General features: G+C 41.7%; 3 protein-coding genes and 1 non-coding gene across 5 annotated transcripts; 3 read left to right on the top strand and 1 right to left on the bottom strand.

Annotated features, from left to right (window-relative positions):
• Positions 1-2042: 2042 nt before the first annotated feature.
• Positions 2043-9914, top strand: LOC115787359 (uncharacterized). Its single transcript, XM_030740036.1, has 7 exons — positions 2043-2228; positions 3663-3832; positions 5943-6056; positions 7921-7988; positions 8077-8181; positions 8610-8714; positions 9327-9914. Exons 1-7 carry the CDS (start codon positions 2058-2060, stop codon positions 9383-9385), a joined length of 792 nt encoding a protein of 263 aa, XP_030595896.1. The 5' UTR covers positions 2043-2057; the 3' UTR covers positions 9386-9914.
• A 1001-nt stretch (positions 9915-10915) lies between these two features.
• trnam-cau (transfer RNA methionine (anticodon CAU)) lies at positions 10916-10987 on the top strand. Its single transcript has one exon. It is a non-coding gene; the product is annotated as a tRNA-Met (tRNA).
• A 195-nt stretch (positions 10988-11182) lies between these two features.
• On the top strand, positions 11183-16473 carry rab33ba (RAB33B, member RAS oncogene family a). Its single transcript, XM_030739238.1, has 2 exons — positions 11183-11666; positions 13573-16473. The coding sequence occupies exons 1-2, from the start codon at positions 11439-11441 to the stop codon at positions 14065-14067; spliced, it is 723 nt and encodes a 240-aa protein (XP_030595098.1). The 5' UTR covers positions 11183-11438; the 3' UTR covers positions 14068-16473.
• A 2302-nt stretch (positions 16474-18775) lies between these two features.
• LOC115786806 (uncharacterized) lies at positions 18776-23307 on the bottom strand. 2 transcript variants are annotated; one of them, XM_030739239.1, is made up of 6 exons: positions 22772-23307; positions 22399-22458; positions 20828-20959; positions 20206-20352; positions 19729-19783; positions 18776-19125 (listed from the first exon to the last, which is right to left on the bottom strand). In XM_030739239.1, the coding sequence occupies exons 1-6, from the start codon at positions 22934-22936 to the stop codon at positions 19016-19018; spliced, it is 669 nt and encodes a 222-aa protein (XP_030595099.1). In that variant the 5' UTR covers positions 22937-23307; the 3' UTR covers positions 18776-19015. The 2 variants fall into 2 exon arrangements, with proteins under 2 accessions (XP_030595099.1, XP_030595100.1); XM_030739240.1 differs by having other exon boundaries at positions 18794-19122; positions 22772-23304.
• Positions 23308-24798: the final 1491 nt, after the last annotated feature.

Raw genomic sequence — 24798 nt, forward strand, 5'->3', positions numbered from 1 at the left:
ATCAGAGATGTTTTACTGACTTCTTGCTGTTAATACTAAGAGTCACGTTATAGTTACTGTATCACATTTAACTAGTACCACTTTCCAAGTCTTTAATGAATGTAAAGTTTCATCAGAAAAGGCAAACATATTACAACTGCCTACGTTTTTATACAGCTATGTGTATGTTGGTCAGCTATATTAGATATTTCAGTAGTTAGTTGTGAAAGGATGAGACGTTTTAAATAAGGAATACAGATTATGTCAGAACAAAATAATCCCATCTGGATCTGGATCGAGACGGGATGAGCTGGGAAATGACCGGGGCCGAACTGGATCCAGACCTGAGCCGGTCTGACTCCGTGATCCTTATCGGTTTTGGATCTGTCCTGCAGTGCACTCGGACTCATTGTAACACCTTCCTGTGGATCTGATTCTGGATCGACCCACTAACACAGCTTTAGGTGATTTTCAGTGAAAACTAAGTCGAGGTTCACCCTGTTGTTTAATTTAATTTAATGACTGAATCTCAATGTGTGCACAAATTTTGGCATGAAATGAATCAGAACATAAACTCTCTGCTGGCTGCATTTTTTAAAAAAGTGCCTTTAAAACATTTCATTATTTCAGTTTCAGTGATTTCAGCCTCGTCTTCACTCAAATATTCACATCATCTCCAAATTTGACATTATTCCATCAGTGTGACCACTTATAATACATCAAGTGATTGATCACTGATCACTGTGTTAAACAGTGATTCCCACAGGAGCGTACATTAAATGTTTGCAGTGCCACCAAACTGAAAGTCTGACGGCATTACTGTCCTCAGAGTCAGAAAGATATAAACATACATTTTACTCTGAGCTGATAATAAATCACTGCCTCCGTCCTTAAATATTGTTAAGTACACAAAATAGCAAACTAATGTCTGACTGTGATTTTGTGCTTGTAAAAACTTAAACTTCTGTAAATGAATTGTGTTGACAGCAACTTCATGAATGAGGAAATGAACTAGGCTGGATTACAAACCAGGTTGAAGTTTTCTCCTATTATAAGTGAAGTATCAGAGTGATCAGAGAGTGAAAAAGGTCCATATATACTAGCAATACATATGTAAGTCCATATTTTGAATAGACAAGAATAATAAATCTACCTTCTGGATCTGTTGTAATGTTGCTAATGCTGAAGTTTATCTTCCTGCTGATCAATGACGCTTCTTTGTTTGGAGTTGTAGCAGGCTCAGTAAGTGTGAGGAGTGTGTGTGTGCAGATGTTTTAGACAGATGTGTTTCCTGTAAAATGTCCATTCAAGGGTGGAAATCCCATTTTTCCAGTACACACCAGTCCAGGGATTGGAACCAGCATCCACACACACACACACACACACACACACACAGCATCCTCTCAGTCACACTCTTCTCCTCTAGGCCGCTGCTCCCTGCTTAGTTTGGTGTTCTGATGAGTCATCTGATAAAACAAAAACAACTTCTGAATAGGTTTACCCAAGTTTAGCCTGAGTATCACAACAGTATGTGGAAGAGCTGGCTGATCAAAACAAGTTACAGCATATGAAATGTCCTGCTTTACTTCCACTTTTAAACCAGGCTCACCTACCTGTGATTCCTTCTGTGTCAAAATAGTTTTTTAGACCCTTGAACTTTACACCAAAGCTGACGTGTTTTGCATTTTGTTCACTGTAAACAGAGGTGTATTTTGGTTTTAAGTATCATCAGCTTTGGGGCTCAAATGTATAAAAGAATGCTACAGAGCTTGTAGTGTGAGAGCATTCTAACTCACATTCAATATTTAGCAGCTATGCTGTTACACTATGTGAAAAGAGCCGTTGTAGGAAAACCAGCGAGTATGTGAACATGCTCTACTTTTAAGTGGAGTTTGTTGCAGTTCAGTTTATGTTGGCATAGCAAGAGAGGCTGATAAGTGACATGTTTGCTTATTTGCCTCCACGATTGCACAGTTCAGAATTCCAGAATTGTTCAACCCAGTGCCGGGCCTGTTAGCTGCTGTACAGAGCAAAGTGCAGCACAACATGTAGGAGGTTTTGTAATAGCCTGCCCATAAATGCCTGGTATTGCAGATGTCAGGGAGAACAGTGATCCACAGCTACCCACCATGCCTGCTACACACTGGGCTTTTGTTCTCATCTCTCTGCTGTCCTTCAGCGCAGCAGCACCAACAGCAGACAACTGCAGCCAGCTGACCCAGCCTCTTCTAGCTAACGAGCTTCACCAGGTACAGGTCACGTCACCTCTAAACTCAGCTGTCTTTCTCCCACGCGCAGGTTAAAAACAAAATATGTGGTTTATCGAACAATTAGGCCCAGAGTTGTTTTGTCAGTGACTGAGTTTTCCCAACTCAACGGATTACAGCCTTCTTATGCGGTACTCTTTTTATTTATTTATTTATTTTTTCCATGGGCTCAAATATAATTGGACAGTTGATGTTAAATGGGTTTCATGGACATGGGCATTTCCATTTGGAAGCTTTGACAGTGAACCAAATAATGTGGTTCACTGTCAAAGCTGTGGGGTGTTTGAGGAAGTGGACCTAAATGCAGATTGATCAAATAAACACAAGCCAATTTATTGTGGCTGTTGCAAGGCACAAAAGCAAAATAAAACATCCATAAAACAGAAGGAAAACCATCAATGCATAAATAAAAGCCAGGACAGTACAAAGACTGACACTAAGGAGGGAAGGGCAGGAATTTTCCTAAAGGTGAGGGGTAATCAGGGGCAGCAGAAACAGGAGGGTAACAAGGTACAGCTGTAGACAATTAAGCAGCAGCAAAATAAAACAGGAAGTCCTGGACTCAGACGCGGTTTACGAATCTGTTATAGAGCCGATGATCACTGATTTAGGTGATTTTAAGTGAAAAATATGTTGAGATTCATACCCTGAATTTCAGACACTTTCAGAAACTTTCAAAATGTTGATTTAAGTCACTTTAAATCCATTTAGTTCAGTTTTCAAGTCTTAATGTCATTTCAGCTTCATCTTCACTCAAACGTTCACATCATCTCCAGGATCCAGACATTTATCCATCAGTGAGCTTTTACAGCATGACCAATTATTGATCAGTGATCAGTGATCAGTGTGTTCTGTGTCTAAAGCTTCATCCAGATCAGTGTGATGTAACAGTGATGCTACAGTAACTACAGTAAATGCTTCAGAGGAACTGACTGACAGTCTGACAGCTGCAGCTGCGCTCAGCGTCACAGAGTTAGAAAAATGGAGACTATAGATTTGATTCTGATTATAAATCCATGACATCATAGCGGTCTCCATCCTTACATCCTTTTGACAAGTGAACAATTGTAAAAGTGCTCATGTTATGTACAAAATAATGAACTTACATCTAACTTTTGCTCAGGGAAAAGGTGGGAGAGCAGCTGAAACTAATCACAGATAAAGACACAGGACTCAAACCAAGGCACACAAGAGACTATCAAAATAAGACAGAAAGAAACTAACACTGAGACCAGGACTAAGACCTACAAACTTAACACACACACTGAAGATAAACACTACAGAGACGGGGTTGACTTAACACAGAAGGCACGAAGGACAAAACACAGACAAACATGCCAAAAACAATACCCCACCCTCCCATCTGGAGTGGGGTAAATATTTCTGAACCTAACTGTATTTTTTCACTCTGAATAGATCATGGGCAGGTGGATCTTTATTGAGGGGCTTGCCACTAATGATAGTTTGGGTGACAGTTTGAGGTATGTGGAAAGTACGTGGATGGTGCTGAAAACAACAGCAGACAGTCGGACCCTGCAGGTAGAGATAGCTGGCCGACTGGTTCAACAGCTGCAGCCAGTGCCGCAGTGAGTATTTTTGGCTCCACATTTTTCCACATTTAGTAGCTGTCCATCAGACCTCCTCTTAGAAAATGTTTACAGATATTGATTTTTTTATATACTAAAAAAGCATGCTTGTGCAATTAATATACACCGATCAGGCATAACATTATGACCGTTGACAAGTGAAGTGGATAACACTGATTATCTCTTCATCATGGCACCTGTTAATGGGTGGGATATACGTAATAGGGAGAAAGTGAATATTTTTTACTCAAAGGTATCAGAAGCAGGAAAAATGGGCAAGCGTAAGGATTTGAGCAAGTTTGACAAGGATTAAATTGTGATGGCTAAACGATCGGGTCAGAGTTTGATTAAAACTGCAGCTCTTGTGGGGTGTTCCCAGTCTGCAGTGGTCAGTCTATATAAAGAGTGGTCCAAAGAAGGAACAGTGATGAACCAGCAATGGGGTCATGGTCATGAGCTGCCAAGGCTCACTGATGCATGTGAGGGGGAGAGTTGGCACATACAACCTACCTAAGCATTGTTGCAGACTGTGCACACCCTTTCATTGAAGACAGTATTCTCTGATGGCTGTGTTCAGCAGGATAATGCCCTGTCACAAAGCAAAAAGGGTTCAGGAAAAGTTTGACAAGCACAAGTTTGAGGTGTTGACTTGGCCTCCTGATTCCCCAGATCTCAATCCAATCGAGCATCTGTATGATGTGCTGGATAAACAAGTCAAATCCACGGAGGCCCCACCTCATAACTTAGAGGACTTAAAGGATCTGTTGCTAATATGTTGGTGCAGATACTACAGCACACCTTCAGGGGTCTAGTGGAGCTCATGCCTCAATGGCTCAGGGCTGTTTTGACAGCAAAAGGGGGACCAACACAATATTAAGCAGGCAGTCATAATTTTAAGCTTGATCGGTGTATATCTACATGTAAAATACACTATAAAGACAGAAGTACTGGGTCACCTACACATTACACCTACAGGAGCTACTTCAATTCAGTCCCCCCTCCCCCAGCAGCCTAGGTCTATAGCAGCATATCAAAGGGAGGGTTCAGGACTCAGGTACTTGGCCGTGGAAACCCATGCCATGAAGTTCCCAGTTTTTGATGTTAATGCCAGAGGAGGTTTGGAACTCTGCGATCAGGAGAGTGTTGGCAACTTTTCCACACTATGCACCTCGGAATGCTGCGACCCCCCACTCTGTAACTATACATGGTCTGCTGTGGTTCCTAAACACTTTCCACTTTGTAATAATACCACTTAGAGTCGTGGATAATATGGGTGGGAAGAAATTTCGCAAGATGACTTGTTGCATCCTCCTATTACAGCACCACGCTCAAATTCACTGAGCTCTTTAGGATTACCTGTTCTTTCCCAAAGGTTTGTAAAGGCAGAATACATGGCTAAGTGTTTGATTTTACACAGCTTCGGTGAGGGAACTGAAAACACCTGAATTCAAAGACGAAGAACTGTGGCCCAATACTTTTGTCCATATAGTGTATTGCCATCAAATTGTGTGTCACATAGTGCCAATCTGCCCTTCTAAACAGTACAATTCATACTGTTTCACAATTAGAATATTTGTTGGGCATTATGTCCTCTTGCTTGTGATGTTTTTCACATTTTAAGTGGATAATAATAACAACAACCAAATCTTTGTTGAATATTATTATCTGCTCTGTTAGTGGTATATGGTTGTATGGATAGCATTGCTGGTTGTGAGTCAGTCCACCAAATATAAGTCTTAGTTAGATCACCTTGAAACTTTGTAATTATTCCTGGTAGATAAATTGTACTGGCTAATGCTTGATCAGCACCACCTTTAGCTCAGTATTTTTGGTTTGGAGTTTCCCGATTTTTAGAATATTCTATTTGGTACATTCATCCAGATCCTGAAGGATGAACTATAACATCCCCTAATATACAAGTCACCATCATTATCTGGTTTTGACACCAACACTAAACCTAAACCTAAACCTATGTATTTGGCTGTTCAATTTATTATCATTCAACAAAGTGTACTAATATCAAAGACCATACCTATACATTTAATTTACAAAGCCTGACCTACATGTTTCTTTGCATATCTACCAAATTCTTTATATTTTGATATATTAGTGTTCCAAAGATGGAAGACACCACCATCCCGACCGATGTCCAGGGACCTGACAATTCTTCAATCCCTAGCTCCCACCCTGTTGGCAGTAACTCACCCGATCTGGACAGCATGAAGTAAGTCATACTTCTAATGTTGATCAGCCAGAATTAAACCCTACCTTTAAAAAAGGCAGGGTGGTCATCACTTACTGAAAAACGTGTAGTGGAAAAAACTTCAGAACTCTCTTAGTTACACGTGTATGTAACACTAGAATAGTTTAAACTTGATGATGCTGTTTCTTTTCTTAATCTGTCTGCCGCTCCACAATCAATGTAACTGTGAAAAGCTGTTTTTTATTTATTTGTTTTCATTATTAATTTATTATTGCAAGTTTGTGTACGTATACACTCAATTTATTAGGTACACCTTGCTGGTACTGGTTTGGACTCCCTTTACCTTCAAATCTGTCTTAATTCTATGTGGCACAGATTGAACAAGGTGCTGGAAACACGCACCATGAATTGAAGATGTTGATCCATACTGACATGACATCATCACACAGTTCTGCAGATTTGTCAGCTAAACATCCATGATGTGAATCCCCAGTTTCACCACATCCCAAAGGTGTTCTATTGGACTGAGATCTGGTGGAGGCCATTTGAGTACAGAGAACTCATTGTCATGTTCAAAAAAACTGTTTGAGATGATCTGAACTTTGTGACATGGTGTATTATTCTGCTTCACGCACGATAGTACACCATGTCACAAAATTTTGATTATCCTGCTTCACGCAGGATAATACATACATGCACTGAGTGATTATGGTGTGGGGTTGTTTTTCAGGAGTTGGGCTCGGCCCCTTAGTTCCAGTGAAATGAATTCTTAGTGCTTCAGCACACCAAGACATTTTGGACAATTTCATACTCCTAACTTTGTGCGAACAGTTTGGGGATGGCCCCTTCCTGTTCCACCATGAGTGAGCACCATGGCACAAAGCAGGTCCATAAAAACATGGATGAGCGAGTTTGGTGTGGAAGAGTTTGACTGGCCTGCACAGACAGACTCCTGACCTCAATCCGATAGAACACCTTTGGGATGAATTCTCATCCAACATCAGTGTCTGGCCTCACAAATGTGCTTCTGGAAGAATGAACATAAATTCCCATAAACACACTCCTAAACTTTGTGGAAAGCCTTCCCAGAAGAGTTGAAGCTGTTGGTGGGCCGACATCATGTTAAACCGTATGAATTAAGAATGGAACGTAATGACAATAAAGTCTTCTTGAATCTTGAATCTCAAGTTCATATGCATGTGAAAGCAGACAAGTGGATACTTTTGGCAATATAATTAAATTTCAATTACATTTTATTTATATAGAGCCATACTCAGAGCAATACTCACCTTTATATTGTAAGGTAAAGACCCTACAATAATACAGAGAAAACCATAACAATCAAATGACAAATTAGCAAGCATTTGGTGACAGTGGGAAGGAAAAACTCCCTTTTAACAGGAAGAAACCTCCAGCAGAACCAGGGTCAGGGAGGGGCAGTCATCTGCCATGACCGGTTGGGGTGAGGGGAGCGAGACAGGAAATAGTATTGAGTTTCTAATATTAGAATTGATCTGAAAATTGGGATCAAAAGTGTCAGTCAAAGATCCATTCAGATCCATTCAGGTGGGGAAAAAACTTCACAGGGGCAGCTGTGTGATTGAATATTTCCTTTGGTCCTTCATTAGTCATCCACATCAGATTTTTTAGATGTAGATATTCAGAAGGACAAACCCAAACCAAAGCAAAGTCTGTTGTTGTTGTTAACATACTTCGTTCATATTAGCAAAAGGTTTTTTTCACTCGATTTTTGCCAAAAACCAAGTTGCACGTCTGCATGCATGACTCGCCAGAGCATGACTGTAGACTCAATTCTTGTTTGTTCTTAAACAGCACAAGTTTTTCCACCGAACTCACAGAACCTCCATTCTGCTTGTTGTTTTAGGGAGGATCACTGTCTCAGGAATGCTCAGAACATGTCCCTGATTGATGGCAAAGATTTAGAGTTACACAGTAAGTTGCTTCAGTGAAGAGCATACAGTTAACAGTTTGTCACAGTGTATCAGAATTATTGTTATTATGTTTGTGTTTTGTTGTGCAGTGAAACTGGCCAGTTCCCATCACAGGCTCCTGAGGACCTGCCCTGACTGTCTACTCATGCACACCTACTATAAAGGAAACAGCCACCAATTGTTCTACTTGTTTGGTAGGCATGAGCAGTGGTGGAGTATTTACTAAAATAATTGATAATTAGTCCTGAACTGAAAATTATATATACTTCATGTACTATTATTTCTATCTTTTAATACTCAAATGAGTGAATAAAACTGTTATACAGCACTGATGTATTAATTGTACGTGGTTCACAAGATGACCCTAACCCACTCCCCTTTTTGCCTACGCTCACACTGGGCTCACACTGGGCTTAATGCTCCAGGACCAGGTTCAAGGAGGCAACTCTGATTCAGGAAGTTGCGTGCTTTCGGGCCCAGTTAGCAATCGCAATACATGTGCACTGCACCCAAGTAAAACTGAACTGTGCCCGATCGCACTAAAAAAAACAAACTGGACTGCAGGAGTCAAACATGCTCGAGCACATTCTAACACTGAGTTTCCTTCTACCGTCCTCTGCAGGGAGGAATAAGAGAGTGTCAGCTTCTGATCTGGAGACCTTCAGAAAACAAGGCGAGTGCCTCAAGCTTCCCCCATCACCAAAGTTTCACTACGACCCCAACAATGGTAAGCGCCACATGTCCACTTTGACATGGAATATGAAGTCATTCTGCTACATAACATGAATGCAGAAAAGCATCCAGTGAGCAATTTACAGCGCAGGGAAAAGGGTGCTATCTTGGAACACATCATCCTTTTCACATAATACAACCAGAGCGTGTTTTCACGTTTCTATTCATGAGCAGAATGAAGCTTTAGAGGTGCTGGTCCAAATACGTCTGGACCTAAAGTAGCTCTTTCCTCTGTAGTAGGCTGGGAAAATCCTTCTTTCAGTTTATATGCCATGGAGAATTACTTGGTTTGTGATGCAATCTGTTTCCTTGGGTAGCCCTGATAAATGTGAGCAAGTAAAATTTAACATAATTAGGTGTGCTATAGAGAATTCAGGGGGGGGGGTTTAGCAGGAGGTCTACATTGAAAAAGCAGATTCTGTGCACATAGACTCGATGAGCTGACTCATTTCGGTAGTTATATTTTTCAGCCGTCTGGAGTGGACGTTCCTTCTCATTCTCGTTTTTGCTGGATGATTTCTATGCTGTAGCAGTATCTCAAGAGCAAAATGATCAGTTCATCTAACCGTTCCTGTTTGTCTGTGAATATCTTTTCTTTCCTTTACAGAACTGTGTCCTGTACAGGAAAAGAAATCAGAATCCACACCACCGCAAAGCATCCCCTAACAGAGCTTTTAATAACAGTGCCACTAATATTGTCAGTCTTCAGCTGTTGATTGATTTGTTTTTATTAATGATTAGTTGAAATAAAGGAAGAAGAAGAAGAGAAGTTTGGATTTTAATCCAAATTTTTAAGCACTGATCTGAGAAATTGAGGAATGCTGCACAGTTACACAGCAGCGACCTGATGAGCAAGTCGAAACCCTGCTTTGCTGTGTTTTTAGACTGTTATGGGGGTCATACAGCATATGATATATATTGCATTCACTAAAACCTGAAACTAGTGAATCAGATGATAAACTCAGCTCAAAGGTGTTCCTGAGATCACAGGTCATGGGAGCCAAAGGCAAGAGGATTGGACTTTATACAGGAGTTTCTCTGCAGTGTTAACCATGTGTTTGGTCAAAATTCATTTGAAACAAGAATCTGTCAGAACTTTTGGGATTTTATTTGTTATTATCTTTCTGGTTTATGTGTCATTTTTTTTTTTCCTGTGCATAAACTAATGAATCAAGTGGCTGGTATTGTCAACTAACTCTGCTTCTAGTCTTAAGTTCTATGGCAGTTTTTACCTTTATTTAAAAAAAAAAAACAAGAGCTGGGTTATTCCATCTCAAATCAATGTGGACCTTCTGCTCGACCGTCAGCAGGTCCAAAGTTTGAACATATATAATGAGTGATGTGAAATTTTAGGTTTAAATATCAAATACTTTTTAACATTTTTTTTTTTTAAATGGTTCATCAGCCCACTTTTACAAAATCAGTCGTTTGATTCCCACTCATTCCTCTGTCAGTGGTTTGTTGTTTTCTTTCCACTTATGCATATAGTATAACATACAGAAAATGCACTGTTGGCTTATTGAAGGACTGTGTACAAGACAGTCTTGATTTTGGTTGAATTCCTATAATTCTTTTCTGTGCCAGAGACACATAAATGGGAACTAACACTAGTGGGGCATCTTTTAAAAAGTCAGCTAAAACCTTCAGCTAAAAAAGATCTAATACTCTGGTCAGGATTTTATAGCCATGCGACAGCATAAAGCACACCAGAATAGTCTCACAGTCACTTCCAACCATTTGAAAAATATTAAGAGAGGGAGAGAGTGTTTCAGAAAGAACTGAAAGTAATTATTAGGCATTTCTAACTTAATTAACAGATGGCCTGTCAACATATGGGACTGACTTATTGTTTTGTTTTCTTCAAAATGGTATCTAATCACAGTCACATGGTAATACCAGGTGTAACTGGATCATTAAGAATCTGTGTTCGTCGGCTTTATTCTAAAACCCTAAATTAGCTTTAATTTTATCGCTAGGAAAACACAAAAATTGGTCGACTTTAACCTGAACTAACATTTTTTAAAAGCTACTTTTCCTTTGAAAAATCTATATTTCTGTCAACACGTATGGTGTTACAGAATTGTAATTTTACAACCTAGTCCTCCTTTTTTCAAAGCTAACTTAACCACGGAATATAGACAGGCCAACTTCTAGTCACTACCTATAAATATAAATCTGATGACAGTTATGTACACTAGCAGAGTGGCGCAGCGGAAGCGTGCTGGGCCCATAACCCAGAGGTCGATGGATCGAAACCATCCTCTGCTATTTAGCTTTATTTATTTATTTTTTTACCCAGCAAGGGTCCATCACCATGAAAAATATGTTTCCCTCCTAGAGTTCAGTTCAGTAGCCTTCAAATTCCGCGTCCCTCTCTTTAATGATTAGCGGTTTCTCATATGAGACTTATTCTTTCTCACGTGACTTGAACGTCGCATAAAATATTATCTCGCGAGACGATCCTTGCGTAGACTACGTTGAACGTGGCTTCCCAGGTAGGCTGCGGAGAAGAGTGTTTACAGGGATGCACTTGTTTGGAGACAAAGGTACGGTGTGTACATTGACATCTAAAGATGGTTTACGCAGCAGCTACTCTTCGGACCCTGTAACGGCCTGAGTTCAGACTGAGAGCAGTAACTGCCTCGCAGCTGCAGCTGCAACTGACAGCTAGTGGCTGAGCCCAGCTTTCCCTGCTGATCGTCCAGCCCGTCGCTGTGATATGGCGGAGAGCGGGTCGTCAGCTGAATTCTCCGGCTCCCTGACGAGCTCCAGTCTTCCACCGCCGAGGACCCGCATCTTCAAAATCATCGTGATCGGGGACTCCGGGGTCGGGAAGACCTGCCTCACTTACCGCTTTTGTGCCGGCAAGTTTCCCGAGAAGACCGAGGCCACGATCGGGGTGGACTTCAGGGAGAGACTGGTCGAGATTGACGGCGAGAATATCAAGGTGTGTACTGCAGGCGAGGTTCATTGTTGCGCCTCTTGATCCTCTGGGTGTCTTGGCTGGACTCCAGGGTTCAAGTACAACAAATGACAAAAAACGGTATACAATACATATTGATTGACAGCTAGTGGTAGGTCTCATCAGTGGGCCACTTATCAGCAGCAAATGCCTTCCTCGGGGGTACATCAGTAGTACGTGAGCCGTATTTTACTTTAGCCTGGCTAAATGCCAACCCTGATGTGCACACCATTACGATAATTTGGTGACTAGTTTTAAACAGCAGTAATCCTTCGTGCAGTTCTCATTTGTAGGCAAGTGAAACAAAAAGAATCACCCACAGACTGTATTTAAAAGATGGACGTAGTCACTATGACATCAGCCATTTTAAGGCTTGGAAAATAATCAACAGTGAATCATTCAGAACTTCTAATTTCAGCTATTTATTTGTTGATTGTTTGATATTAAATTCTTCTAATACTCACCCCAGTATGTCTCCTTTTAAAACATACAACGCATTCCAGTTGAAGTCAGAATTATATTTACAGTACAAACCTACTGAGCTATGAGGGCAAAAACAATGGCTGACCGAAGGCCAGAGAGTCCTGATCCCCAAAGATCCTCAGAAGGGACCAGTCCAATCCAGCTACCAGCCAATAACCTGCCTCAGCACAACATGAAAGCTCCTGCATCACAGCAGCTAAGATGAACAGGCACATGCTCGATACATGAGCGGGGCCCAGAAAGGAACTGGCAGTAACACCAGAGGAGCACATGATTGAGAGGAGCTACTGGTGGATAGAGCAGTCACTCGAGACTGTAAGACCAGACTGACAAACCTGTGTACTGTGAGAAAGCCTATGACTGGAATGCCTAGAAATGTACAAGATCAGCAGGACCTTAAGAGCCTTCATCAAGAACTCAATGGGGATGTGGAGAATAACACAAGAGGCCAACTTCAAGCCAGCTGCACAAGTCACCATCAAGTGTGCAATTTACCAAGGAGATGCTCTGTCCCCACTGCTGTTCTGTATGGGCCGAAACCCTCTCAGCCCAATCAACAGAAACCCGAGAAAAAACAGGAACCAGAAAAATCCTGCCAATGGGATACACCCCCAAAAGAGCCAAGATCCAGCTAAGATCCATACGGACGTACTGGTGATCACTAACCAGGGTGGAGTGCTTGGTGTAAGCTAACGAGTTAGCTGTATCCATAAACAGCACGGGTGGAAATCAGAGATTGGTAGGCTGGTGCTAAGTAACATGCAAATAATCACCTGTAAGTGTTTAATCTTTTTAATAAGTTTGTATTTCTGGTGCTCAATAACAAGTGCAGCCACATTTCAGGTCTAGCTGACTCATCCCTAATCCCCAATACTGGTGCACAGATCGTGAAACCTGCAGCAGTGAAGTAGTTTGACTGGGTAGAATTTTGGCCTGAACCACCCATCAGACTTCTACTTCCAGAGACTCGGAGCCCAACCCAGGTTTAAGGGAAGCTCTCTTCCCGACAGCTGGCTCCAGCTGAAATCCTTGTTGTAGCAAAGCATGTGTAGAGTGGCAATCTTCCAAAAATCTTATGTTTTTGAATTGACTTTGGTCTAAAATTTCAAGAGTTACAACTGTTGTCCAAATATCCTCTGAAGACTACCAAAAGCAGCAATGTGTTGTCACTCAGAGCAACAGTGTGTCAATGTTGTGTTTTTAATGGTTTTTGGGTGGCAGTGGGACTCACCAGTAATAATATGGATATGGCTTTGGATAAATCCCAGTACTAGTTGGTACTGTTCTAACTAAAACCACTCTGAGTGGTCAGTAAGACTAGAAAAGCGGTATATAATTGTGAGTGCATTACATCGTTGTTTGGTTAATGTCTTCTGACAGGATTTCACTTCTCTGTTGTTTCATACAGATCCAGCTGTGGGACACTGCAGGCCAGGAGCGGTTCAGGAAGTCCATGGTGCAGCACTACTACCGCAACGTGCACGCCGTTGTCTTTGTCTATGACATCACCAACGCTGCCAGCTTCCACAGCCTCCCTGCCTGGATTGAAGAGTGCAAGCAGCATGCACTGGGCACAGAAGTACCCAGGATCTTAGTCGGAAACAAGTGTGACCTCCAAGACTCCGTCCAAGTGAGCACGGACGTGGCACAACAGTTCGCGGATGCCCACTCCATGCCACTGTTTGAGACATCTGCAAAGAATCCCAACAGCCAAGGAGATGGGAACTATGGAAACAGTGACCATGTTGAGGCTATTTTTATGACGGTCGCCCACAAGCTAAAGTCTCAGAAGCCCCTGGTGCTCAGCCAGCCACCTGAGGCATCAGGGGGAACCGTTAACCTGAGCAGGGGGAGGGATGATGCAGGAGACGGGACGAGGAGCTGGGGCTGCAGCAGCTGCTGAAAGAGGCACATGGAGAGGATAGAAGGAGATGAGGTCAGCCTGAGGCTGCTCATGGCCAATGAGATTGGAAGCAGAGAGAGCAGAGGGAAGAATGGATGTCAAGAAAGAGGAAATGGTTCCAGTAAAATGGCTTCACAATCGGGAAAAACACAGATGAATGTCTCCACTAGAAGAGGATACATTAGTTCACTGCTTGTGCTTAACTGACTTATAATGATTTGGGCTAGTATTTACTATGTGACCGTTTTAGGATTGGCACAGTACATGGAAATTATAAAAATGTGGCCAAAAAAATCTGATCTTAAATCAGTAATCATTCTTTAGTGATCGTTTAGCTCCCTCACCTAGCAGAGGCAGACATGTAGGGGGTGGACAAAATAACAGAGCACTTTACAATGTAATGCACTACATGCCATTTAATTAGGCTTTATGTTAAAATAGAGGTGCCACTGTGGTACTGTAAGTTTGTAGACTGCGTTATGTTAAAGGTGTTGGTGCTGTTTTCTCTGCCCCTTCTTGTACTTTTGGTTTGGATTCACTGTAATACTCTTCAGGCAGCTGGTTTTAATTGTCTCATAAAAGGCTCCCTGTGAAGTTTGCATCTAAACAGTGGTATTTGTACTCCAGAATACATCTTTTAATATGCTGAATGCATATTCAGCATATTAAAATATGCAAAGACAGTATTTTGAATATTTCAAATCTGGGATCTGTTCTGCTCATTCCATGATTTTTATTCTGTTCCAGTCAAATAATTCCTTATTTATCTTCCTCTGGAACTTTTAATTTCAAATGAAGCCCCTCTGTTCATACTAAGATGGACTATTTTATATATTGTCCACTACTCTATAAGCCCACTTTCTTCTGATTGGCCAACTTCTGGAAGCCTGCTGAGGGGAAGGACCCAGTGTTTTTGAGCTGTACCACCTTCTGCTAACAGATTACATTTCTTAGATTGTTATCACCCTCAGATGCTGATCAGTGGAATAGCGCTAAAATGAATTAAAAGAACCGGCAACAAGCGCATGCTAGCAAAGTGTGGAGATCATAAAAATAAAGGCTACTATTGTAAGTTGAAAACTCCTCAGGGTGCCTTTAAATCTTTTTGCTTAACATTCAGCGATTCAAAAACTGCCAAAGGAATTCCACTTATCTTAATTTGTTTGTAACTTATTCATATCAAGCTCACTGAAATACTAAAGTAGTATGAAATGCTCAAAGGGAATATCCACATTTTTCACATTTACTTTGTTTGGTTGAGCTTTAGCCAGTTTTGGCTTATCCACTCAGTTCTGAGTGGATTTATTGGGTTATAGAAGAGTGGGGGCTGATTGTGGGCCCTCTGTGGTCACGTAGCCCTTCTTTTTGCTCCCACTATATGAATTTTATTATTATGCTGGTGCTTTTACGTGAGTTGAGCCTTTTAAAGAAGGACCCACTGTTAAGTCTTTAAACAAGTAATGAACAAAAAATAATAATAATTTGCCAGACAGCGAACAATGGGCGTGATTTCCTAAACTGTAGTTTGCTCTCTGATTTGCTTGATCCACTCAGGTTTAATCTATGGCCTGGGTTTCATCCAGAGTTAAGAGGGGATGCAGATTAAAGATGGATAAGAAATTGAAGGACAGGCTAATATAGAGTGGTTTTGTAAGGTTTAGGTGAGAGCCTGACTCTGATATTATTGGCTAATATTGGCTATTTGCTGACTCATCGGTATCGGCGTTTATTGCAGCCAATAAATGAACATTTAAAAAGTAAAGAGATGTTGGTGTTGCATAGTTTATCCACCAGGGGGCACACTCCAATTTCTCTGTTGTTAGGAACCACAGCCAACCAGCTGATCTGAGTCAAACAGAGAAAAAAATGACTAAATGAATACACATAATGGCCATTAGGGAAATCTGCTTATGTCTTGTGTGTCTGAAAGAAAAAGAAAAATATCTGCCGCGATATCAGAACACCAGATTTTTAATTCACCACATATTTCTGTCAGTATGGGTCTTAAAATCCTGTCAGTCAGGTTCTTGTTTTGTCCTACCCAAAGACTTTCAGTGCTCCTCAGCACTGACTTCAAGTCTGTGGAACTTTCCTGCAGGGCTGAAACGACACTGACATGTTAGACCCCACCATCACCATGGAACACCATATTCATTTTATGGTTTGTGATGTGTCAGTTTAAAATATTCCATAGGTGTTTAACTAAGTTAAGATCTGGTGACTGAGAAGACCACAGCAGATGATTCAAATCATCTTTCATTGAGTCTTTGTGGATGGAAGGATTGTCCTCACACACCCGTCAGGATAGGAATGTTTCATCATAGCATAAAGGTGACGATTCAGGACAACTTTGCAGTAATTTGCAGTGACCCAAATGATTTCAGCATAGCCCCCCCCCCCCCCCCCCCCCCCCCCCACAGATGCAGGGGTCAAGAAAAGACTCAGGACATCCTCACACCACAGAGGCTCCGGCAGTGTGTACTTGCCTTCTCTAAAGCCTTCACGATCACTACATTATTATGACCATTTCATCAAGAGTTCTTCACATCTTTTTTAGCTAAACAATGGCTTTCAGCAATAAAAGGATTAAACATCAAGTTCAAGCCTTAGACAAAGTGCTGTCATTGATAGTGCCTGCTACTGGCATCGCACCTGCTGAGGAACTCTATAAACTCTGTTTCTGCTCATCGTTTGGCTCGAGGCTCTGCTGGTGCTGTTGACATCTGAGGCTGTTTCACAGAAAAAGACCTTAAAGCCCCACTTCATGCTGGTTGTTAAGTGCCAAACAGCAGATAGACATGCTTAGAGACTAGCCGCTGAACAGTCAGGAGACTAGAACAACTGTAAATTTGGTACAGCGCTAACAGGGGCTCCCAATGAAAGACAGTATAGTTACATAATGTCTTCTGTGTTTTTGTTTCACGTCTGAACAGTAGGAGGAACTTGCAGGTATTTGCAATTTATTTGCAGTCTGTCCGTCCATTATCCGAGCTTCAGATGAACCTTTGCTTACTGTACTGCAGTAGAGGACCAAGTAATCCATCTGAAAATCCAGAAAAGAGCTGGTATTATTTCACTACCTGATCTCTGGTCTTAGTCAGTTTTTGAATGGGTTTAGATGCCTATATAAGGTCTGTGAGTAACACATACTTAGCCAGTTTTATGTTTCCCTCTATAACATAAAATGTGAGAATAAATAACTGTGCTCATGAACTCTGAGTCTGTTACTTGTCATTTAGCTAGAAGTGGCTAAATGGCAGTGCAAAAGGTGTCAGGAGCATAATATTATGGGAGTTTAGCAGTGTTGATGCTGAAGCGATGTGGCCCCAGTGTAATTCATTTGAAGCGTGACCTTATCACTTTAGTTCTTGCTTATCACGTAGCTTATTTTCTTCAGTTAGCGTAAACTCTGGAAAAAAAAAACTTTCGGCTTTTTGTTGAGAAAACGGTCGAGATTGAACGTCCTGCAGCACTGTGGCTCTACTGATTCCTGCGCTCAGCTGTGACAACACACCAAGAATGTACTCAGTCATTCAAAAGGGAAACTTTGGTTAAGGAAACATTTTGTTTGCCTGCTTCTTTTTGTGTGTAGCTTCAGTGGCCAATCAAATTGTGAATAATCATACCTCCATGAAATTGTCAAGCTTTGTAGTAGGGATCTATTAAGGTGGTTGTGGCCTAAAACACCAGCGATCAGCCATCTGTGATGCATTCTTGAGATCTCTTCCAAGGCCATGAATTCCCCACTCGCACCTTTGTGTGACCGTAATATATGATGGGGGCGGGGGGGTCTCACACCGGATTCACACCTTGGCAGCTCAAGTGTTTGATGACTTGGATGACTGAGAACTTAGACACATGAATACCTGTCAGCCAAGTTGTTAATCTGAACATTGTGTCCCTCAGGTGTCTCAACATGTAGAATGATGTCCGTGTACCTGCTACTTAGATCATATGTAAGCCTGTGATACATTACAAAGCATGTCTTGCACTGTTGTACAATTATAAATGCTATCTTTCTCTCCATAAGCAACGACGGCCCCGTGGCTGGCATCCATATGGAGTTATTTTGCAGCTCTGTGTCCGTGCGTGTTTGACCACAGCTGGTCCTGTGGCCCTTCTGCTGATCACCACCAGGTTATGCTTATATGTGCTTGGTAGGCAGACTGTCAATCAAACCTAATGTCTTCCTCTCAGGACTTGCTATTGACAGGCTCTGTACACAGATGGGAAAAGCAAGAAACAACCCCAGCATACGTGGAGCCCCTCAGTGATGAGGAGGGGGGCAGGCACTGTGTGGGTGTTTTGATTGTTATGGATTTGGTTGCTGCTTTTTTTCTGTTTGCGAAGCGTCCTTTGTTTTTATTATAAAGCCGCCTTCACGCTGGGTTCTACTGTAACTTCCTTTGCTTTACTTTTGTTCTTTCAATCCACATGACAATACTGCTGTATATCTTATTATAAATGGCCAGAAAGAAACATGTCAAATACACAATGTGATTCATTTTCAAAGTGACTAATGGATTAAACTGGTGGAGTAAAAGGAAGATACTTGCAGTGGTTTTATATGTAACCTTGCAATAAACCACCCTCAATGTTTCAGTGTGGAGTCAACTCTCCAGTCCAAGTTTTATTTATTGCACGCATATAAAATATATTAAGTCAGAACAAAAGTCATATTCACACAACATAAAAAGAATTAAACATTAAAGTAGTATACAGATATTCAAGTTTAAAAATTAATCTGACTGAATTGTGTGGCTCTCCTACAGGTCGATGAAAAGTCCAGTTTTTTAAGACTTGGCATCTTGAACTCCACTGGAATTATGAAATTCCTCCTGTCTGAGCTCAAAAGTACATATACAGACAGAACATTAAATATAATGCGTCTGTGCTCAGAAGGAAGCGAGCAGGAATGTGAAGGAGCAGTCCCCAACAAGCATGTGTCTCAAGTCAGTCTGCTGTATGGGGGCAATTTGGAGGACCCCTCCTCTTCCTCTGCAGCGCCTCTGTCAGCGGATTGAGCTGGAGCGTTAAAGAGCCTGTTGTCTCCTCCTGCTGGACACAAAGGAGAACTAGCTCACTGGACTGCAGACAGCAAGCGTTTATTAGAGGTCTCAGGAACACAATGTAATTATTCGGGACTTCTCATCACTTCATAAAAGCGCACTGCAAGCCTACTGGGCCTACGAGGGTCTGCATCAGGAAAAAAGTGCAGCGGTTTTACAGGTTAGACACATGGAAGAAAACTGATTAATGGATTGATGGGTTTCGCAGGTCCCGTCCACTAAAAAGTAATGATAAAAGCAGAAATGATGAACCTAAAAACAGCATTTCCATTTGTCCATCTGCCACTGTTAAATATATTCTCTCTTATTCTCTGTATCAGAGACTATATGGTGATCTGATCAGCAAAAACAAAACCAAACAAAAACCTTTCAGACGTTTTTACTCAGATCATTTTCTCAGTGCTGTTAATTATTTGAATAATAATAATAATAATATTCAAGCTAGATCCAGCATATAAACTTCATGTTTAATATGCTGGATTTAGGTTACGAAAAATACCAACACACACTTTAACACGGGAGACATCTGTATTTAACTGATTGTTAGCTGGAGGAAATTCTTACCAGTTTTAGACCAACATTTTAAACTTACCCTGCAAGGTGCACATCTCAGTGTCCCCGGGATCGCACCGAGGAACCAAGGTCTCCTGGAAACCACAAACGAGACAGAACGTTTCATTTGAAGGCAAAATTAACTCAAATAACCACTCATTACAACCGAGGTATGCAGAAGAGCATCTCTGAAAGCATAAGCCTGCTGAACCTTGAAGCAGATGGGCTACAGCAGAAGACCAACTGGGTGCCACTCCTGTGAGCTTAGGGATCATTAACGCTTATCAACAAAGCGTACGCCGGGGGGGGGGGGGTAACATCCAATGTACACTTTTCAAACTCTCCTTCATTTGTACACCACTGCACTTTTGAGTGAGAACACTACCCAGGATAACATTTTTATCTATGTGCCAAATACAACGGTTAGTCCTGACAAATGACATCATGACTTTAGGGTCTGTTGTTCTATATGGTTTTCACTTTTTAAAGCCGTCTACAGTGGTCACGTGGTCCATACCAGTCCAGTTCTGGTGTCATAGCAGCCACACAGGGGGAGGCTGCGACAGCCCGTGTAGCCGATGAGCGAGGAGAGAGCCAGGCTGATGATGCAGCTTAGCAGTATGGTGGCATTGGCAGCCTTCACCATCCGATGGAGCACAAACGTCTGCGCGGAGAGACGGAGAATGTTACAGCCACAAATGTGTAAAAATGATGTGCAATCAAAACATTTCAGGAAGCGGTCAGAGTGACGTCTGAGAAGATTATCCAGATCTATTTGCTGCGCATCCAGAAGATAAACAGTCACAATAAAAATGAACAGCAATGACTTTCTTTTTTTTTTTTTTTTTTTTTTGAATGGTAACAACATAGTGGTGCCAGTCCAAAAACAAGTGTCAGGCTAAATGGCTCAGACTAAATTTGCAGCTTCATTTTCTAACAGTGAAATGAGGAGGTGTGTGACCCTTTGCATCACCTTGAGCACTCTCCACGTTCATGCAGACATGTTAGTGGGATCAACCCTTTTCAGCTCATTCTTGTTCTTGGGAAGTTAAACTTCCTCAAATTTCTTGTTTATTGCAACTGAGTTAGTCAAGAAAGGATTCACCGATTAAAACACTGATTGTGTGTCTGGCAGTTACCACTTGAGGACTGTTGTGGTGATGGAAGACCTCTTGGTCCTCCTCCCCATAGGTGAGGGTCAGACAGGAGTAACTTGATATGATGACTGCAGCCACGAAGGACAGCCCTGAGGCCACCACCATCACACTCACCTGAGGACAGACACACAAGTTCATCCACAGAAAGCGTCCTCTGTGTGCATGTGTGTGTATAACTATCTTTATAAAGCCCAGTTTGAGTTTCAGACTATAAGTGAAAGGATATTTTTGGCCAGTTCTCACACCCCTCCAAAGGGCAGTCTGAGTCTAAGTGTTGGTTTTAAGGTCAGAATGAGGTTAGATTAGGGTTGGGGCTAGGTTAGCTGTGAAAGTTAGCATTAGATTAAGAGGTTAGCGAACCTTTTGTCTAAAGAGGAAAATAAGGTAAAAGCAGAATTCTATATCAATCGTAACCCTTCTTCTTTCAGCTGCTCTCCTTTAGTGGCCCCCACAGTGGATCACCGGCCTCCACCTCACCCTGTCATCCTTGACTATCATAATCCAAATAATAATAATGATTTATGAGTCTGCAGCCTAACACTGAAAAAGGCGACACATGTTTTATCACTTCCTGTGACAAAAGTTCTTTCCACTTTAAACAATGTTGCTTGCAGTCAGCAGACTACAGTGCTGATAAATAAAACCAATGTGGAAGTGGCAAAACTGCAGTTCCTCTAATGTCCAATGGAGACTGGCTCCAAAAGCAAGTCAGTACTGTAAACAGCATATAAGACAGACACAGCCACTGCAGCCAGCATGTTAGCCACTGCCATGTCAGTGACCACTCATCCACCGGGATCCTGGTGATTCTTAAAGTCTGAGGCGTGGCTGCTTTTATTGGCAGGAGTACCAACACAGGCAGCTGTAGCTGATGTCTATCTCCTGGGGCCCAAGTCCACTAACACTGCTGCCAAGCTGGAATAATATGACTTAATTTGTGGTCCAGCCCATCAAGTTTGTGCTTCAGTTTCAGGGAATTATAGTATTTCATTTTTATTTTATAACTTGGCACTAACTAGCAGGTACTGTTACAACCATAGAATTTATGGAAACTTCTGGCTCAAAAATAAATAAATTTAAAAAACCAAAACAAACATGCTATAAAGGCTTCACAATGCAGTGGATGTGTCTGTGGATGCTGGCAGCATTGTAATCAGAGGGAATTTCTTTAACGTGTTGATGATGGCTTGGTTGATAAATCTTATGAGTCTTGCATTAGTAGCTAATTTTATTGCTTAATGTTAATAAAAGCTCTCTGTGTCAAACTTTATTTTGGTTCTCATGAGGCCCAAACCAACTGTATTTCACCAAATAACCACAAACTAGTTATGTTTTTAACCACGCAGAAGGTCTGATGAAGGACTCAATAACCAATACTATTTAATAACTGCTTTAATGTTTCAATTATGATCCCAATTCAAATGTTTCCCGCATTTTGCTCATTTATTTTGTTGTTATTTTTTGTTTGTTTTGGTTCCAAAGAAACAGACATGTTTGTTAGAAGAAGTAATGCTGGTAACCAGTATCAGTCCACAGTAAACCATCACACTGACCAGTATGGAGTTCTTCCTTTGGGAGGCAAACAGCGCCAGAACACCTGGAGAGGCCATGACCTAAAGAAAGTGGAAACAGTCCAACTGAAATGACAGAGAGCAGGAACAAAGACCGTTCACACTGGAGGAAAAAAGTCCCTCCCAGATCTAACGCTGCCTAAAGCTTTTGTGAAAACAAGCCTGAAAGAGTTGACCTGAGTATTAATAGGAGTGATGACCAAAGCAAGGTTCCTAACAGACTCCAAGAGACCTAAGCGACGAATCCTCTAACGTGTTCGTCACCTTATACCGTCACACAGCACACCTGGCCACACAGGTTTCGAGCCAGCCGATTATTTTCTACTGAATGACTTTGTTAGCGGGTCAGTCTCACCAGTCCTCCCCACAGCGGCGTCCTGGTGGTACTCAGCGGAGTGTCCTTGCGAAAAACAGCGTCCATGAACCCACAGACCACACAAAGACCAGCACAGGCCACCTGGAGGACGCCGAGAACAAGTACGCTCTTCTGGTTAAAAATGAAGTATCTGTGCCGGTCCATGTCCAGGTACTAACGCGATGCAAAGCCCCCTGAAGTCCTTCGTGTACCTCCAGTCAGAGGAAAAGTTAAGCTAGCTTGTGGTTGAAACCTGAAGTTAGTTTGATGCTCGGTGCCGTTTTCTTAGATTTTTGTGTCAGAAACATGAGTCAGAAACATTAGCGACAGGTGTCTCTGAAAATTAAAACCTAGTTGTTGTTGTCGTTATTGCAGAAAGTCCCATTTAAAGTATTTCTATCAAGTAACGTGAATCTTCCGGGCAGCTGACTGATCCCGATGTTGGTTCAGCAGGTAGGAAGTTTATCCATTAACCTGTGTGCCCCGATGATGTGTTGGTCAGGAACGAGCCGGGCGCTACGAGTCGATTAATTGTAGCGAACGAGAAGAGCCGAGTCCTGTCGGGGAGAGCCGAATCTTGGCCAATGGTATGCAGCTCCGGAGTTATGACATATGGCCAGCCGCCAACGCTGAAACGGTGCTCCAGGAATGATCTGAAGCTGTCAGCCTCATTAGATGCAGCCTCTCTGTTAACACAGAGTACACAGGACACAAGGTTACACGGTGTTGGTGTTATTCTGCATGAGGGGGCACTAAAAGGTGTGTCAGTCACGACCAGTTTAAGTGTACCTTTCTGTGCATTAAAGTCCAAAATAATGTATTTAAAGTTCATTTTGTAACATTTTGTTTGAAAAATGAATAAATAAATAAGGAATGGAAAATTCAACATGCTATAGATTATTTTGCTATAAAGTGTGATAATGTGTTTGTTCAATTATATTTTCACTTCTCTCTTTTTTCTTCTTCTTTCAGAAGTAGCTGCTGTTGTTGGCAGGTCAGCCAGGAGTCTCCAGTGGTCAGATGATGGTCCACTTGTATTATAAACAGACAGCTTTCCCAACTCCTTCATACCAGCTTCAATCGCACTTATTTAGCCTTTGATGTTAACGTCAAAAATACCGATTACAGGCTCAGTTGCCTACAAACTAAATTATGTGCACTGTAAAAGCTCTTTTAGTACTGTAGTTGAAGTGTTTAGAGTATTACTGAGCCCTTGGTCAGCAAGACTTGTTTGCTGTGGTTTTGACTAAAATGTTAAACAGTAGTAACTGTGTGTTTTTTGTAACATTTATAAAAAACATAAGGCTTTTATGAAAATGTTTAATACAAAAATTATTCCCAACACACAAACCATTCATAATTGCTAAATTAGGATTAAAAAAAGAAGGTGATACTAAATGAAGAGCCACTTGGGGGCAGTAAGAGCCGGCTCTTCTAAGGGAGCCAAGCCAAAAAAGCTGAATCATTCCAAAGAGCCGGACCTCCCATCACTAGTGTGCCCAGCAGCAGGTGGAGAGGAGGGAAAGGGATTTTTGAGTCCAGAGTCGACTTTAGGCAGCCAACCCCCACCTCCTACTCCTTGTTGTACGTTTTTTACCAAACTTCAGAAAATAGGACTGCAGGTGGTGGTGACTAGCACCGCTGCCCCACAGCAAGAAGATCCTGGGTTCAAATCCAGTCTAGGGCCTGTCTGTGGAATTTGCATATTCTCGTGTCTGTGTGGGTTCTTTCCTTCCTCCCACAGTCCAAAGATGTGCATGGGGTCAGGCTAATTTGTGATTCTAAATTGACCATAGGTGTGCCTGCAACAGACTGCTGACCTGTTCAGGGTGTACCTGGGGAAGCAGAAGAAAATGATGGATTCTGAAAAGCATGTGGAGTTTTGAGTATTTTGTGTAGTAATCCTTTAAATAAGTTGAGAATAACACATTTTGCATAAAGCAAGCCATATTTTCCACTGGAAAAAATTACACACTTTGGTGACTTATTTTTCTGTTAAAGTATTTTCATACATTTCTCTTGAAAAT

Source organism: Archocentrus centrarchus, chromosome 10 (assembly GCF_007364275.1).
Source record: "Archocentrus centrarchus isolate MPI-CPG fArcCen1 chromosome 10, fArcCen1, whole genome shotgun sequence".
Taxonomy (NCBI): Eukaryota; Metazoa; Chordata; class Actinopteri; order Cichliformes; family Cichlidae; genus Archocentrus; species Archocentrus centrarchus.

Coding starts and splice junctions, on each gene's coding strand:
- LOC115787359 (XM_030740036.1), top strand. CDS start 2,058: ATGCCTGGTATTGCAGATGTCAGGGAGAACAGTGATCCACAGCTACCC. Junction 2,229..3,662: donor TAGCTAACGAGCTTCACCAG/GTACAGGTCACG, acceptor CACTCTGAATAG/ATCATGGGCAGGTGGATCTT. Junction 8,715..9,326: donor TCACTACGACCCCAACAATG/GTAAGCGCCACA, acceptor TTTCCTTTACAG/AACTGTGTCCTGTACAGGAA.
- rab33ba (XM_030739238.1), top strand. CDS start 11,439: ATGGCGGAGAGCGGGTCGTCAGCTGAATTCTCCGGCTCCCTGACGAGC. Junction 11,667..13,572: donor TTGACGGCGAGAATATCAAG/GTGTGTACTGCA, acceptor TGTTTCATACAG/ATCCAGCTGTGGGACACTGC.
- LOC115786806 (XM_030739239.1), bottom strand. CDS start 22,936: ATGGACCGGCACAGATACTTCATTTTTAACCAGAAGAGCGTACTTGTT. Junction 22,459..22,771: donor CGCCGCTGTGGGGAGGACTG/GTGAGACTGACC, acceptor CACTTTCTTTAG/GTCATGGCCTCTCCAGGTGT. Junction 19,784..20,205: donor ATGACACCAGAACTGGACTG/GTATGGACCACG, acceptor TGTGGTTTCCAG/GAGACCTTGGTTCCTCGGTG.